Source organism: Gossypium hirsutum, chromosome A06 (assembly GCF_007990345.1).
Source record: "Gossypium hirsutum isolate 1008001.06 chromosome A06, Gossypium_hirsutum_v2.1, whole genome shotgun sequence".
NCBI lineage: Eukaryota > Viridiplantae > Streptophyta > Magnoliopsida > Malvales > Malvaceae > Gossypium > Gossypium hirsutum.
Genome location: NC_053429.1, coordinates 115,130,460 through 115,143,540, shown reverse-complemented (window position 1 = coordinate 115,143,540; position 13,081 = coordinate 115,130,460). Strand labels below are relative to the sequence as shown.

The 13,081-nt window shown below is 32.8% G+C and overlaps 1 protein-coding gene across 1 annotated transcript; it reads right to left on the bottom strand.

Annotated features, from left to right (window-relative positions):
• Positions 1 to 4,627: 4,627 nt before the first annotated feature.
• On the bottom strand, positions 4,628 to 9,929 carry LOC107963105 (kinesin-like protein KIN-7M, chloroplastic). The gene is made up of 3 exons (XM_016899694.1): positions 9,551 to 9,929; positions 5,048 to 5,232; positions 4,628 to 4,717 (listed from the first exon to the last, which is right to left on the bottom strand). The coding sequence occupies exons 1-3, from the start codon at positions 9,927 to 9,929 to the stop codon at positions 4,628 to 4,630; spliced, it is 654 nt and encodes a 217-aa protein (XP_016755183.1).
• Between the last annotated feature and the right edge of the window lie 3,152 nt (positions 9,930 to 13,081).

The following is a 13,081-nucleotide window of genomic DNA, read 5'->3' as shown; positions in this document are numbered from 1 at the left end:
TTTAATTAATTAATTATCGAAACATTAAAATTTTTCATTGAAACTTTAATACTACTTTAATGACACTCCGTAAATATTTATAAAAATATTTACAGCTTGGTTTATAAAAACGAGGTCTCATTACCTTACTTTCTAAAACCAGTTGACCTAATTAGTCATTATAAAACACAAATTACTAATTCAAAAATATTTTTAAAACCATATTTGATTCGTAAATATTAAATAATAAATTTACAAGCTTCCTCGCTGAATTTGGTGGACTCGAGCCATTGTTTCCGAAACTAATGAAAAATTGGGCTGTTACATAATGACTAATTTAATGGTCCCAAATTAATCAACTAATATGCCAATCAAGGCACCTCAAATGCAAACATTTAAACTTACCTAAACATGCATTTATTTGATCACATTTCCATCCTCAAACCTATATCAACTTCTACCAAATCATACCACAAATGTGACCATTACTATTCCATTACAAAACATGCCATTCAAAACATGCAACATGATATAGTCACAACGACACAAACTAACAAGGCATCAAATGTACCAACATAATTAACTTACATAATGTATACTTACCAAATCACCTTCCAACCATTTTTAAACATAATAACCTAGTTCAATTATGAACTAAAACATGTCACAAGTAACCATTTTCAAACTATCATCAACATGCCAAGTGAATCATATCAACAAGCACTTTAAAGTAATCAACATCACATAATTTGGTAAGGTGTCAAGATGTACCAAACCAATATAGCTTTCCAAAGCTTACACATACCAAAACATCATTAACACATGCACTATAATACCATTACAATCGTCCTATACATGCCATTATAAACCTTAACCAAATTACTCAAAAACTACCAAATTGTCTTCTTGATAGTATGATATATCTCCGACAAACTTCCAACCGGTTGAGCTTAGTCAGATTGTATAAAATTTAAACATAATATTTCATTTCAATAATAAACTTTATAGGATAAATATACACCTATACCAATGCCATAAGATTTATAAAACTACATAACCATCAACTCACAAACGAGTAAGTGCTTTAGCATCAAACATATATTTTTCAACTCACAAATGATGATTTTAGATGTTAAATGATGAATTTAAAGATTCATCAATGACAAAATTCAAAATCTTTAATAGTTTTAAAAAAGAAGGTACGGGCTAGCTGGACCTAGTTGCAATGATCTCAAAAACATGAAAATTATGAGAAACAGGTTCAAAACGAACTTACATGAAAAAATCTTTCAATAGCCGAACCTTGAAATATTTCCACGGAGGTTTCTTTCTACATCCGGTGGATAAATTTGTTAAAGAAGATGATAGTGATTTATTTTTATTTTACTTTAATTTTATTACTTATTCTTTTAATTATTTTAACATTTACACATGAATAAAACAAAATTTTAAAGCTCTCTTGCCGTCCCACTAATTAAAAATGGTATATTTATCATATTAATCCTTCCACTTATATTCATTAAGCCATTTAATCATTTAAATCTAATAGTGATCAAATTTTACATCTTTTACGATTTAGTCTTTTTTAATTAATTAACTATCTAAACATTAAAATTTGTTAACGAAACTTTAATACAATCTTAATAATAGTTTATAGAAACGAGGTCACGAAACCTCATTTTCTAAAACCACTTGACTTTAAGGTTATACCACTTGAACCTAATTATTCATTCGAATAGCATAAATTTTCAATTCAAAATTTATTTTAATACCATATTTGACTCGTAAATATTAAATAATAATATTTACGAACTTACTTGTCGAATTTGTGACCCCAAAACTACTATTTCCTATACCACTGAAAAACAGACTGTTACATCTATATATCATAAACTTCAAAAATTATTTGTTCTTAAATTACTCAACCAAAATGGATGCTACACTTGTACCAACAATATCATTGGAATCTGATAAAAAAATCACTAGAATTTGGAAAACTATTAAACTAATCCAACTAATATATAGATTTTATGAAAAATAGGTTAAAACATAAAGATTTCAAAAAATCTAAATCAAAACTCTAAATTCTAAGATCGATTTGCCTTTCCTTTACCCTTCTTTATTTTCTCTAGAGTTATTTTTTCTCAAATTGTGAAAACCACAATCTTAAAATATATAAAATGGGCAAATAAACCACATAATTAATTGGACATTTAAAATAATATCCATTTAAAAATTGTGGGTTTTACTGATTGCAGTAGTAAATTAACTAAAAATCTGACTAAGGCAAGTGAACCTATTAATTAATAGTATAGCTATGGTAAGCAAAGATATCGTTCCCAAGAGGACTAAAAGTATTAGTAATTATTGTCTTTCTATTATTTAACCGAAAAATTGGAGAGATTGATTAAAACTAAAATTAACTAAATTAATTAACTAATAAACACGACAAAGAACGAATCAGGAAAATAAACAATTAACAACCAACAAGCGAAACAATACCTAGTAAAGAATCCACATAGATTTCATATATCATTATCAATTTGAATTAAACAATTTCTTCACTTAGTATATTGATCCATAGAAATCCCTAAATTATGTTATTATCTCTTTCGAGAGTAAGAGCAACTGACTCTAGGTTGATTAATTGAAATTTATTTATAATTAAAACTCCTATTATTGTATTAACTGGATCTATAGATCCCCCTATTAGATTTGATTCTAATCCAGTAGATTTATGTTGTCCTATTTCTAAAATTACATGCAACTTCATTCAATTATGCTAGATCTACTCTTAAATAGGGATTTTCCTCCTCTGATTTAAGTACATCAAATATGGATTAATAGTCCGAAAATATTAAACCAAGAATTAAGCATACATAATTAAGAACAAGATTCAAGTATTTATTGCGTAAAACAGAAATTAAAAGACAGAATTTATTATAGGGTTATCTCCCCTATGTATTTAGAAAATTAATTCATAATCGCAAATAGAAATATTCAGAAGACAATATAACCACAAGAAACAAAATAAAAAACCCATAATAAACTTTAAAATAATCAAGAGGAGATCTTCTATCTTGATGGAAATATGCTTTAGAGTCAACTTCAATGATGTTTTTCGAGTTGTTTCTTCAGTATTCTATGACGGCTTACTCCCCTCTTCTTATTTTTGTCATATATAGGACTTAAAATGTCTTAATAAAATGTCTAAAAAACCTAAAAAATGTGTTTTTCCGGCATGTTTGGAGTGCAATTCATGAAATCCACATGGTCTGACACATTGCCGTGTGGTAAGCCATGTGCCCAGCCCGTGTGGCTCCTGAAACTTGTTGTGATTTTTCGATTTTCGCTCATTTTTCACTTTTTTTACTCTCAAATGCTCTCTTAAGTATAAAAACACGAATTTAAAATATTAGAAGCATAAAAGTCACCATCTTAAATCAAATAATCATCCAAAAATGCATTAAGAAAGGTGTTAATATATGTTACTTTTATCACTTATCAATTACATGCCTATCTTTTTACAAGTTGATTTTAAATATTATGATCGGTCTTGGTAATAAAAAGGGTTGGGTCAAGGTAAAAGTATTATAGAAGTCTTTATACTAAGAGTTTATTACATTTTTCTCTCTTTTCTCAAAAAATAGACAAGTTAATCTTGTACGTTAGATCAAAGAGCAAATTAATCCTATTAAAAATTTCATCCATTTTTACTGCTTAAATTTGGTCCATGTATGTTAGCATAAGGTACACGTGGCATACCATGTGTAATTGTTTGGTTATTTCGTCAACCATGTCAATGTTTAACAGTAGAAATAGATGATTTTTTTATTAAAAATGACCAATTTGCTCTTTAACTTAACGTACAGAGGCTAATTTACCCATTTTTGAGTATAAGGGACAAAATGCAATCTGACTCTTAGTATAAAGGCCTCCATGATATTTTTGGGTAGCATTTGGTATGATGGAAAGTAATCACTTTCTTAGAAATTTAATCAACTGGAGAGTGATTCTAACGTTTGGTATGTCAAATTTTATTTGCTTTCCTTGGAATCTAACTCTTAGTATAAAGGTCTTCATGATATTTTTGGGTAGCATTTGGTATGATGGAAAGTAATCATTTTCTTAGAAATTTAATCAATTGGAAAGTAATTCTAACGTTTGGTATGTCAAATTTTATTTACTTTCCTTGGAATCAAACTTTTCATTGATAGTTACTTTCCCATGAGCATGACAATGTGATTTCAATGATAAAAGGTAGGAAAGTTTCTTTCCCATATAGATTGGAAAGATAAAAAAAAATATTATGTTGGTTTAGCAAAGACTTAATTGAAGTATAGAAGAAAAGATGAAATGAAGGGATGATTTAATCCATTATCAATGCAGCCTTTATATACAAGTCTCAAGTAACAACCTCAACAAAAATTCAAATTGCTACTCCTACTAACAAGCTAACAAATCTCCCTAGGGCTTAGTCTTATTTTTTTAAAAAAATAGTTACAGCCTTGAGATACTAACATTCTCCTCCTAACTCAAGTGCTGCAGACACCAAGTTTATTCTTGAGAAAGTAAAAAAATGACTAACATGAAAAATTTAGTAAAAATATCCGTCATCTGATCTCTGATTTGCAATAAACCAGTTTCTTCAATATTCGCCTTCTATGAATTCCTTCTTGACTAGTGTAGCTTCAACTTCAAGAGTTGCCTCTAATAGTTTCCTAGCATGTAATGCCATCTAAATCAAAATTCCATAATTCAAAATCATCACAAGCTGCTCTAAAAAAGTCATGAGAGTGGCCAGAGTGCTTTCCTTTCTTCTAAGGTCTTGTGTTGTCACTATACTTGCAATTAATACCATTTATAGTTTGATTAACAAATCTTCTCCGAGCTAATAATTCCTTTTTCAATTTTTTATTTTGCATTGAAAGCTTGATCACATTACCAACTAAATTCTTAAACTCAACAACATATATAGATGTCAATTCTTTCACATATAAAGCTTCTTTAGTTGGCTTTTGATTTTGGAAACATAACCCACTATTCTCTTCTAAAAGTTGCACATTACTCTTGATCTCCTGAGATAGATTCTTTTTCCGTGGCTCATCGCATGTTCTTCAGATATTTCATCTACAAAAGATGATAGTTTATCAGAGAGATATGTCAACTGCTGCTCCAACAAAGTTACCTTTGCATGCAACTCCTCATTCTCAAAACACTTGATTTGCAGTTGTTCTTGCACGATACGATTATCTGTTGATTATATCTCAAACTCAAAATTTTTTTCATTACATTGTGCCATCAATTTCATAATTGTTTGTTGCATTGATGTTATTCCTTCGTAACACTTGGATGCCACTTGCTCCTCTTCAAATGGATTTAATGAGAAACTCCTCTTCTGCATCTTGATCCTAAACAATTCATTGCCACTAGAGTCAAGCATCAGACACATTCCTTTTTTGAACATCACCTTGAATCTCTTTGTGACACCTCTAAAGTGACCCTAGTCGGAAAGTGGTTTCGGGACCACTAAACCGAGTCATAAAGATAAGTAACCGTCATAGTTGATGCTCATTATATGTACATATGCATGTGTGAAAATTTCATGTTTGAATTTTGTTAATAGTAAGTGAATTTTAGTAAATAGGACTTATGTGAGAAAATTTTGAAATGTGATAGGTCAAAGCATAAGGATCTATTAGTGCATGAAATAAAAAGGGGGGACTTGCATGTCAATTTCCCCCCTAATTAGTAGTGGCCGGCCATGACAAGTATGGTAGACCAAGTGTGATGGGCAAGAACATGTCATAAACATGTTAAGTTAGTGTTTCATGGGAAGTATGATAAAATAAGGAGCATGGGAATAAAATAATGAAAGGGAATATGATGAAAACAAAAAAAAAAGTGTGTGGTTGTTCCCCCATTTTGCCGAAACTAGAAAAAAAAAAAAGAAAGGCTTCATCCTTTGGTTCTTCTTGGCCGGTTTGAAAGGAGGAAGAAGAGAGGTTTCAGTCACCTTGAGCTTAAGGGGAGGTTAGTATGTTGTGTTAAATTCTTAAGTTTTAAACTTGTTTCTAGTTAATTAGCAAATTTCTTACACAAACCATGGCAAAATTTCGAAATCTCGGTGATGGCTTGAGCATTCGGTTTTGGTTGTTGAAAGGAATGAGTTGGAGGTTGGATCATGTTAAGATTCGGCCTTGTACATGAACATTAAGAGTTTGATGTTTTTACGATTTTTGGAAGGTAAATAAGGTTATACACAAGATAAATACTAAGATTTTGGTTGACTTGTTTTAGTGAGGTTCGGCCAAGGACCTTATGTGCAAGTTTATTCGGTTTAAGTAGAGAAAACGTGACGGGTAGATATGAAGTAATGTGTATATTGGTTTGGCTGCTAAGCAAGGAAATAATTGTTAGTAACATAGTATCTATGCACTTATGTATATATATGTATGTACAAATAACCTATTTAGCTATGGATATCTAAGGTGTTAAATAATGAAATTCTTGATGACTTGGGTTAAATAGCATTCGGCCAAGGACTATATGGGCTTGTTAATTCGGTTTAAGTGAAGAAACTATGATAGAGAAATATGACTAAATTGTGGACTTTGACAATTTAAATGATGCATTTGACTTGTGTACCGACCTAGGACGATATGTGTTTCTATATGAAGTTAGATGGTGTTGATGAAGTTCGGTAATGCATGATGTTTAAATAGTATTGAGCAAGGTCATTGTACTTAAATTGTATGACATACATGTATTGAATGGAATTGCCCAAGTGAAAATATTAAATGAATTTATTTGTTTAAATTAAGCTCAAGAGCAAAGGGGATCTAAATCCGATAAAGGGAAGGAAAAAAAGTGATCGAATAGCCGCCGAAATCGTTCGACCACATCCGAGGTAAGTTTTAAGTGATTAAACGTTGAGTAAATTCAATCATAATAGGACATAATGAGTTGATTTAATAAGATATGATGTGGCCATGATATGTCTTAAACTCAAATGGTAAGTTCATGTGTTTGGACTTGGAAAGTTAAGAGCAAATTGTAATAATTTGCTTTGGACAGCAGCAGTAACGTGATTTTAGAAAATCATTATAAATTGTAAAAAAATGGTTATAAGATAAAATTTATATTCTTAGACTCCTTAATGAGTCTAGTTTCAAATGAAATCAAATACAACACATTTTGAATTCTGTAAAATGAGAAATTTGATTCGTAGTGAAGAGTGGTCAGATTAGTCAAATAGTGAAACAGGGGAAACTTTAAGAAAAATCTGGTATTGATTGGCCAAACCTAAAATTCTGAAAATTTTATGAATGGAAGATATACGAGTCTATATTCAGGGAAAATTAACGGCAAGTGATTTGGAGTTTTGTAGCTCCAGTTATAAATAATTTAGTGACTACTGCTCAGGAAAACAGCTCGTAGTGAATATGTGATTTTGTTGTAAACATGGATAAAACTTGTTTTAGTTACTCATAAGCTATTGATTAAACCCATACGTGAATTCTAAGTCGTGATATTGTAAAACGATACATGAGTGTTAGATGGATCTTTGATATTAAAATTTGTGAAATTGTAAGTTTATGAGTATTCGAATATGAAATGATAGTATGGCGTGAAATTGAATTATTCATTGGGAAATGATTAATGTAGATTCGGCCAAGACAAAGTGTATACATGATAGTATATGTGATATGTGAAGTATATTTGGATAATTGTGATGTGAATGTATATATATGTGATAAGGCCTAATAGCCGATGTGATGAATGTGAAAGTATATATATGTGATAAGGCCGAATGGCCAATGTGATGAATGTGAAAGTGTATATATATGTGATAAGGCCTAATGGCCGATGTGATGAATGTGAAAGTGTATATATATGTGATAAGGCCTAATGGCCGATGTGATGAATGTGAAAGTGTATATATGTGATAAGGCCTAATGGCCGATGTGATGAATGTGAAAGTGTATATATGTGACAGGGCCGAGTGGCCAACGTGATGGATGTGAAAGTGTATAAATGTGATAAGTCCCGAAGGGAAATTGTGTCAGTACTATATCCGGGTTAAAACCCCGCAGGCTTTATGCGAGAGTATTATCCTGATTAATGTCCGTAGGCTTCGTGCTCGTACTATATCCGAGCTTTAAAGACCCGACGGCTAAATGCTAGGATTCAAGTAAGACTTTGATATTGAGTATCTGCATTAAGTTACCATCAATTAAGTATTATGTATTCAAGATGTTCAGGTACGTATTACTTACTCATCGGTGGAGTGATTTCGAGGTGAATTATCAGTATCAAAGAGGTAGGTAAATGTGATTAATATTATAACTCCAAATGTGAGAATATGCTTTGGAAATATTTGACCATCTAGGTCATTATTATTCGAAAGTATATATGTGGCAGCCAAGTGTTGCGTTTAATGATATTATAGATCGAGATGAAGCTCTAGATTAACTTCATCGAACAGTTGAAATGAATGACCAATAATAGTGATTGAGAACACTTTGTCTTGCTTAAAACTTACTAAGCATTAAATGCTTACTCCGTTTCTTTGATTCTCTGTTTTATAGATTTTGGTTCTTCAGCTATCGGACTCGGGATTTTGAAGTCGAAGTCGCCCACACTATCAAAGCCCCCTTTTGGTACAATTTTGGTTGAACTTCGAAATGGCATGTATAGGACTACCCTCTTTGTTGTGGGTCATGGACCCTTTGGATTTGTATAATTTTGGATAGCCATGCGAAAATGGCTTATATATGTTTGAGCATAATGTTATACTCATTTGGTATGGATATGCTTAACAAGGATTGGCCATGGGAATGGTTAATCACTATCATAATTTGTGCTATTTATGCTAAAAGGGCTAGTTGAATCATGGAAACTATGAAATAGGTAAAGTCTACCTTAAAGGTAGATGCTGACAGCAGCAGTGATGTAGATTTGGAAAATCACTAAAAATAGTAGGAATGGAATTAAATAGTGAATAAATTATGCAAACGAACCTTGATGAATCTATTTTCATAGGAAAGTAACGAAACGTTCATATGAATAGTATATTATGAGATGCTAAAGTTTTCGTGAGACAGGGCCATAACGGTTTCTGGATTCCCTGTTCCGACTTTGGAAATTCATTATAAATTAACCAGAGATAATTAGAAGTCATGCCATATATGAATAGATTCGTTTTTGAGTCTAGTTTCTATAGAAACAAACTACATCAGTATTGAAGCCCTGTACAGGGAGATATCCAAGTCGTAATGCGCAAAGGTCAGTGTAGTGGATCCCTATAACATGGGAGACTTTGACTAATAAACTGTACTAATTGGCCTGACCAAAAATTCTAGAAAAAAATTTGTAGATGCATATATGAGTCTAGTTTCAGGGAAAAATCACGAAGCTGATTTTCGAGTTGTGAAACTCAAGATATGATTTTTAAGGTGACAGTGATGCAGTTAGCCAGCTTGCCTGGAAAATTTAAAATGGACTGCAATAGTAAGCGAATTTAGTCTGTGAACCCCTCGTGTCCGACTCCGGAAATGGTCTCGGGTACGGGGTGTTACACTCTTCTCTACCAATTGGCTCACACTCAACAAGTTTTGATCAATCTCAGGTACAAACAGAACATCTGAAATCAACTTAGTTCCAGCACAGCTCTCTATTACTACTGTGCCTCTCTCATTCACTTCTAGGTATTCTCCATTTCCTATTCTTACTTTCGACTTCAATGACCTGTCAAGGTCTTTAAACAACTTCTCATCATAAGTCATGTGATTACTACAACCACTATCAACTAACCAACCGTCATATAAAATGCTTGATGAGAAGCAAGAGACGACAAACAAATGGTCTTCTTCTTCTTTAACTACAACATGTGCTCCAACTTGCTGCTGATTTCTCAGTTCCTTGCAGAACCTCTCAATGTGCCCCATCAAGTTACACGTTCTGTATTTCACATCTGGCCTTCGCCAACACTTGAAATGGGGATGATTCTGTTTTCCACAATACTTACATGAAGAATACTTATTATAATTTTTAGTACTATTACCTTTTACAACAGTTTCTGAACCACTATTGCAATCACTCTTCTTCCCATTTCACTTCTGCTCCTCTCTTTTTTCCCCTTCCTACATCATAGCCTTCAATGCTCATTCTATGCTTCTTTCTATGCTTCCTTCCTGCCTCATTAGCCTCCTCTGCTCTTATGCTTGTAAAGCACTGATCAACTCCACTACTCTCAATTGAGTCAAGTCTTTAGTGTTCTCAAAAGAGGTAATAGTTGCTTCATATTTCTCAGGCACAGAGATAAGTATCTTCTGCACCAGTCTAGAATCAGAGAGATTAGTCCCAAGAACTCTTACCTTGTTGGCAATATCATCAGCTTGTCTGAATATTCTTTGATTGACTCAAACTCCTTCATTTGTAGCCTCTCGAATTCTCTGATCAAGTTTAACACCTTCATACTCTTGATCCTCTTATCTCCTTGATAATCAGATTTGAGGTAGTCTCATATCTCCTTCGCTGATCCAAAAACCATAATTCTATTGAATATAGCTGGTGAAACCGAAGTATAAAGACAAGACTTTGCCTTAGTCTTCCTGGTGGTTCTCTCCTGGTACATTTTGACCTAATTCATAGTTGGATTGTTGGAAAGTGGAGTCACCTCATAGTCTTCCTCGACAGCTTCCCAATAATCACAACCCTCCATGTATGTTTGCATTCTCACGGTCCATGCTTGATAATTCTCTCCATCAAACATAGGTGGGGCTAAGATGGACAAGTTACTCGATCCCGATTCTGTTTTCCTCAAAAACCTCACAAGTGTACCTCTCAAATTTTCTCTCAGAACTCTCACAAAACTTTTCTCACACACTACAGCAAAATAGGCTTTTAGCGGTGCTTTTAGCGGCGTTTGGACAAAAAATGCCGCAAAATATGTACATCAGTGGCGTTTGAATAAAAACGCCGCTATAGATCAGAGCTATAGTGGCGTTTGTCAAAAAAACACCGCAAAAGATCACTATTAGTGGCGCTTATGTAGAAAACGCCATAAAAAATAAAGCATTAACGGCGTTTATAAAAGAACGCCGCAATGGCTGACACATTAGCGGCGGTTGTCAAAAAATGCCGTAAAAGTGTTGAGCAAAACGGTGCCGTATGTTGGTGAGCTCTTTTGAGGCATTAGCGGCGTTTTACCAAAAACGCCGCTATAACTTCAAGCATTAGCGGCATTTTACCAAAAACGCCGCAATATGTGACGCATTAGCGGCGGTTTCTACAAATGTCGCAAAAGTATTGAGCAAAACGGCACCGTGTGTAGGTGAGCTATTGAGGCATTAGTGGCGTTTCTCGTAAAACGCCACAAAAAGTTCAAGCATTAGCGGCGTTTTTGTAAAAGCGCCACAATGGGTGAAGTATTAGCGGCGTTTTTCTAAAAACGCCGCAGAAGTGTTGAGCAAAACGGCGCCGTCCATTAGTTAGCTATAGGGGAATTAGCGGCGTTTGTTTTTAAAACGCCGCAAAATATGAATTAAGGTTATGAATTTTAAGGTTAATTTAGAGTTTTAGGGTTTATGATATAATGTTTATTATTTTGGGTTATGGATTTATGTTTTAATTAGAGTACTTTGAGTTTGGGGTTTACTGTGTTTTAGGGTTTAAGGTAGAATTAATATTAATATTCATGGTTTTAGGGGTTATGCTATTAGGTTATGATTAATGATAAAAAATTAATTTATTTTAGGGTTTTGGTAAGCATTAAGATTCTATTTTAATTACTTTTGTCCCTTGTTATATATATATTAAAACTTGTAATATATATTAAGATTCTATATTTTTAGGGTGTAAGTTTAGGTTAAGGGTTTAAGGAAATGATACTATTAGCTAGAAATTAACTGAAGAACATTTGGATTTTACTAAGATTCATGCTATTTTGTACATACTCATATTATTTAATATAATAATATAAACATATATGTGTTTTAATTTGTACTACACTAACATTGGCCACACGAATTCCCAAAAATATGTCTACGATTATGGTTTAGGGTTAACAATTTTTAGAGTTTATAGTTTGGGCTTTATGATCTAGGAGTACTTATGGTTGGTTTAGGGGTTAATGGTTTTGGGGTTTAAAGTTTAGGGTTAGGGATTTTGTGTTTGTGGTCTAAGGTTTAGGGTTTAGAGTCTCAGGTTTAGGGTTTCAAATTTAGAGTATAATTTTGGATTTTAATTTAGAAGATAAATGTTAAATCCCAAATAGCTAAGATGAAAAGTGGTTTACTGTGCAATTGTGTACACGAACTGTAATTTGATCTAGATCTTGTAAAATATTAACACATTATATTGATATAAATAGCATCATGTTTTTATTTAATTAATTTATATGCATACATAATATGTATTTTAAAATGTGTATTAAATGAAAGTTAAAGTTTTAGATATAATTTAAAAGAAATTCTAAATATATAGTTTTAAATTTTGATCAATTTTTATAAAATATTTAGGTATTAGCGGCGTTTATACATAAAATGCCGCAAAAGATAGGAAATAGCGGCGTTTTTTCAGAAAACACCATAAAATATCATTATTCAGAGTAAAACGGCGTCGTCTCCTCTGAATAGTAGTGGCTTTAGCGGCGTTTCTATAATAAACGCCACAACTCGTATTAGAACGGCGTCATTTTATAGTGTAGATAAAAGAGGCGTTAGTGGCGCTTTGCGAAAAAACGCCGCAAAAGGTTTCATTACCGGCGCTTTGCTGAAAACGCCACAAATTTTCCTTATTTAAAACGGCATCGTTTTTTCTCTCCTCAGGTTTATGCCCTTTACCCGAAATCATTTTTGTTTTTTGCTAAGTCATTTTCCCCCATTTTTCCCCATTTCGTCTCTTTTTAATTCCATAAATCCCTAAAACAGAAAACACCTATTTCTTTTCCCCCAAATCATCCCCTAAATCCCCAAACCCGAAATTCCTAACAATTTCCCCAAGTCCCCTTTTTTTCCCTTAATCTGTTCCCCCATCCCCGAAATCCCTAACTATTTTCCCTTTCCTCTCGTTGACGGTGATATGCTTCGTGGGTTTG

What these genes read in the sequence shown, in the direction of transcription:
- LOC107963105 (XM_016899694.1), bottom strand. Translation starts at nt 9,929, where the DNA reads ATGGGGCACATTGAGAGGTTCTGCAAGGAACTGAGAAATCAGCAGCAA. An exon ending in AGAGAAGAGTGTAACACCCC is followed by an intron (nt 5,233 to 9,550) that starts GTACCCGAGACC and finishes TATAATCAACAG; the next exon opens with ATAATCGTATCGTGCAAGAA. An exon ending in TCTATCTCAGGAGATCAAGA is followed by an intron (nt 4,718 to 5,047) that starts GTAATGTGCAAC and finishes ATTTTGATTTAG; the next exon opens with ATGGCATTACATGCTAGGAA.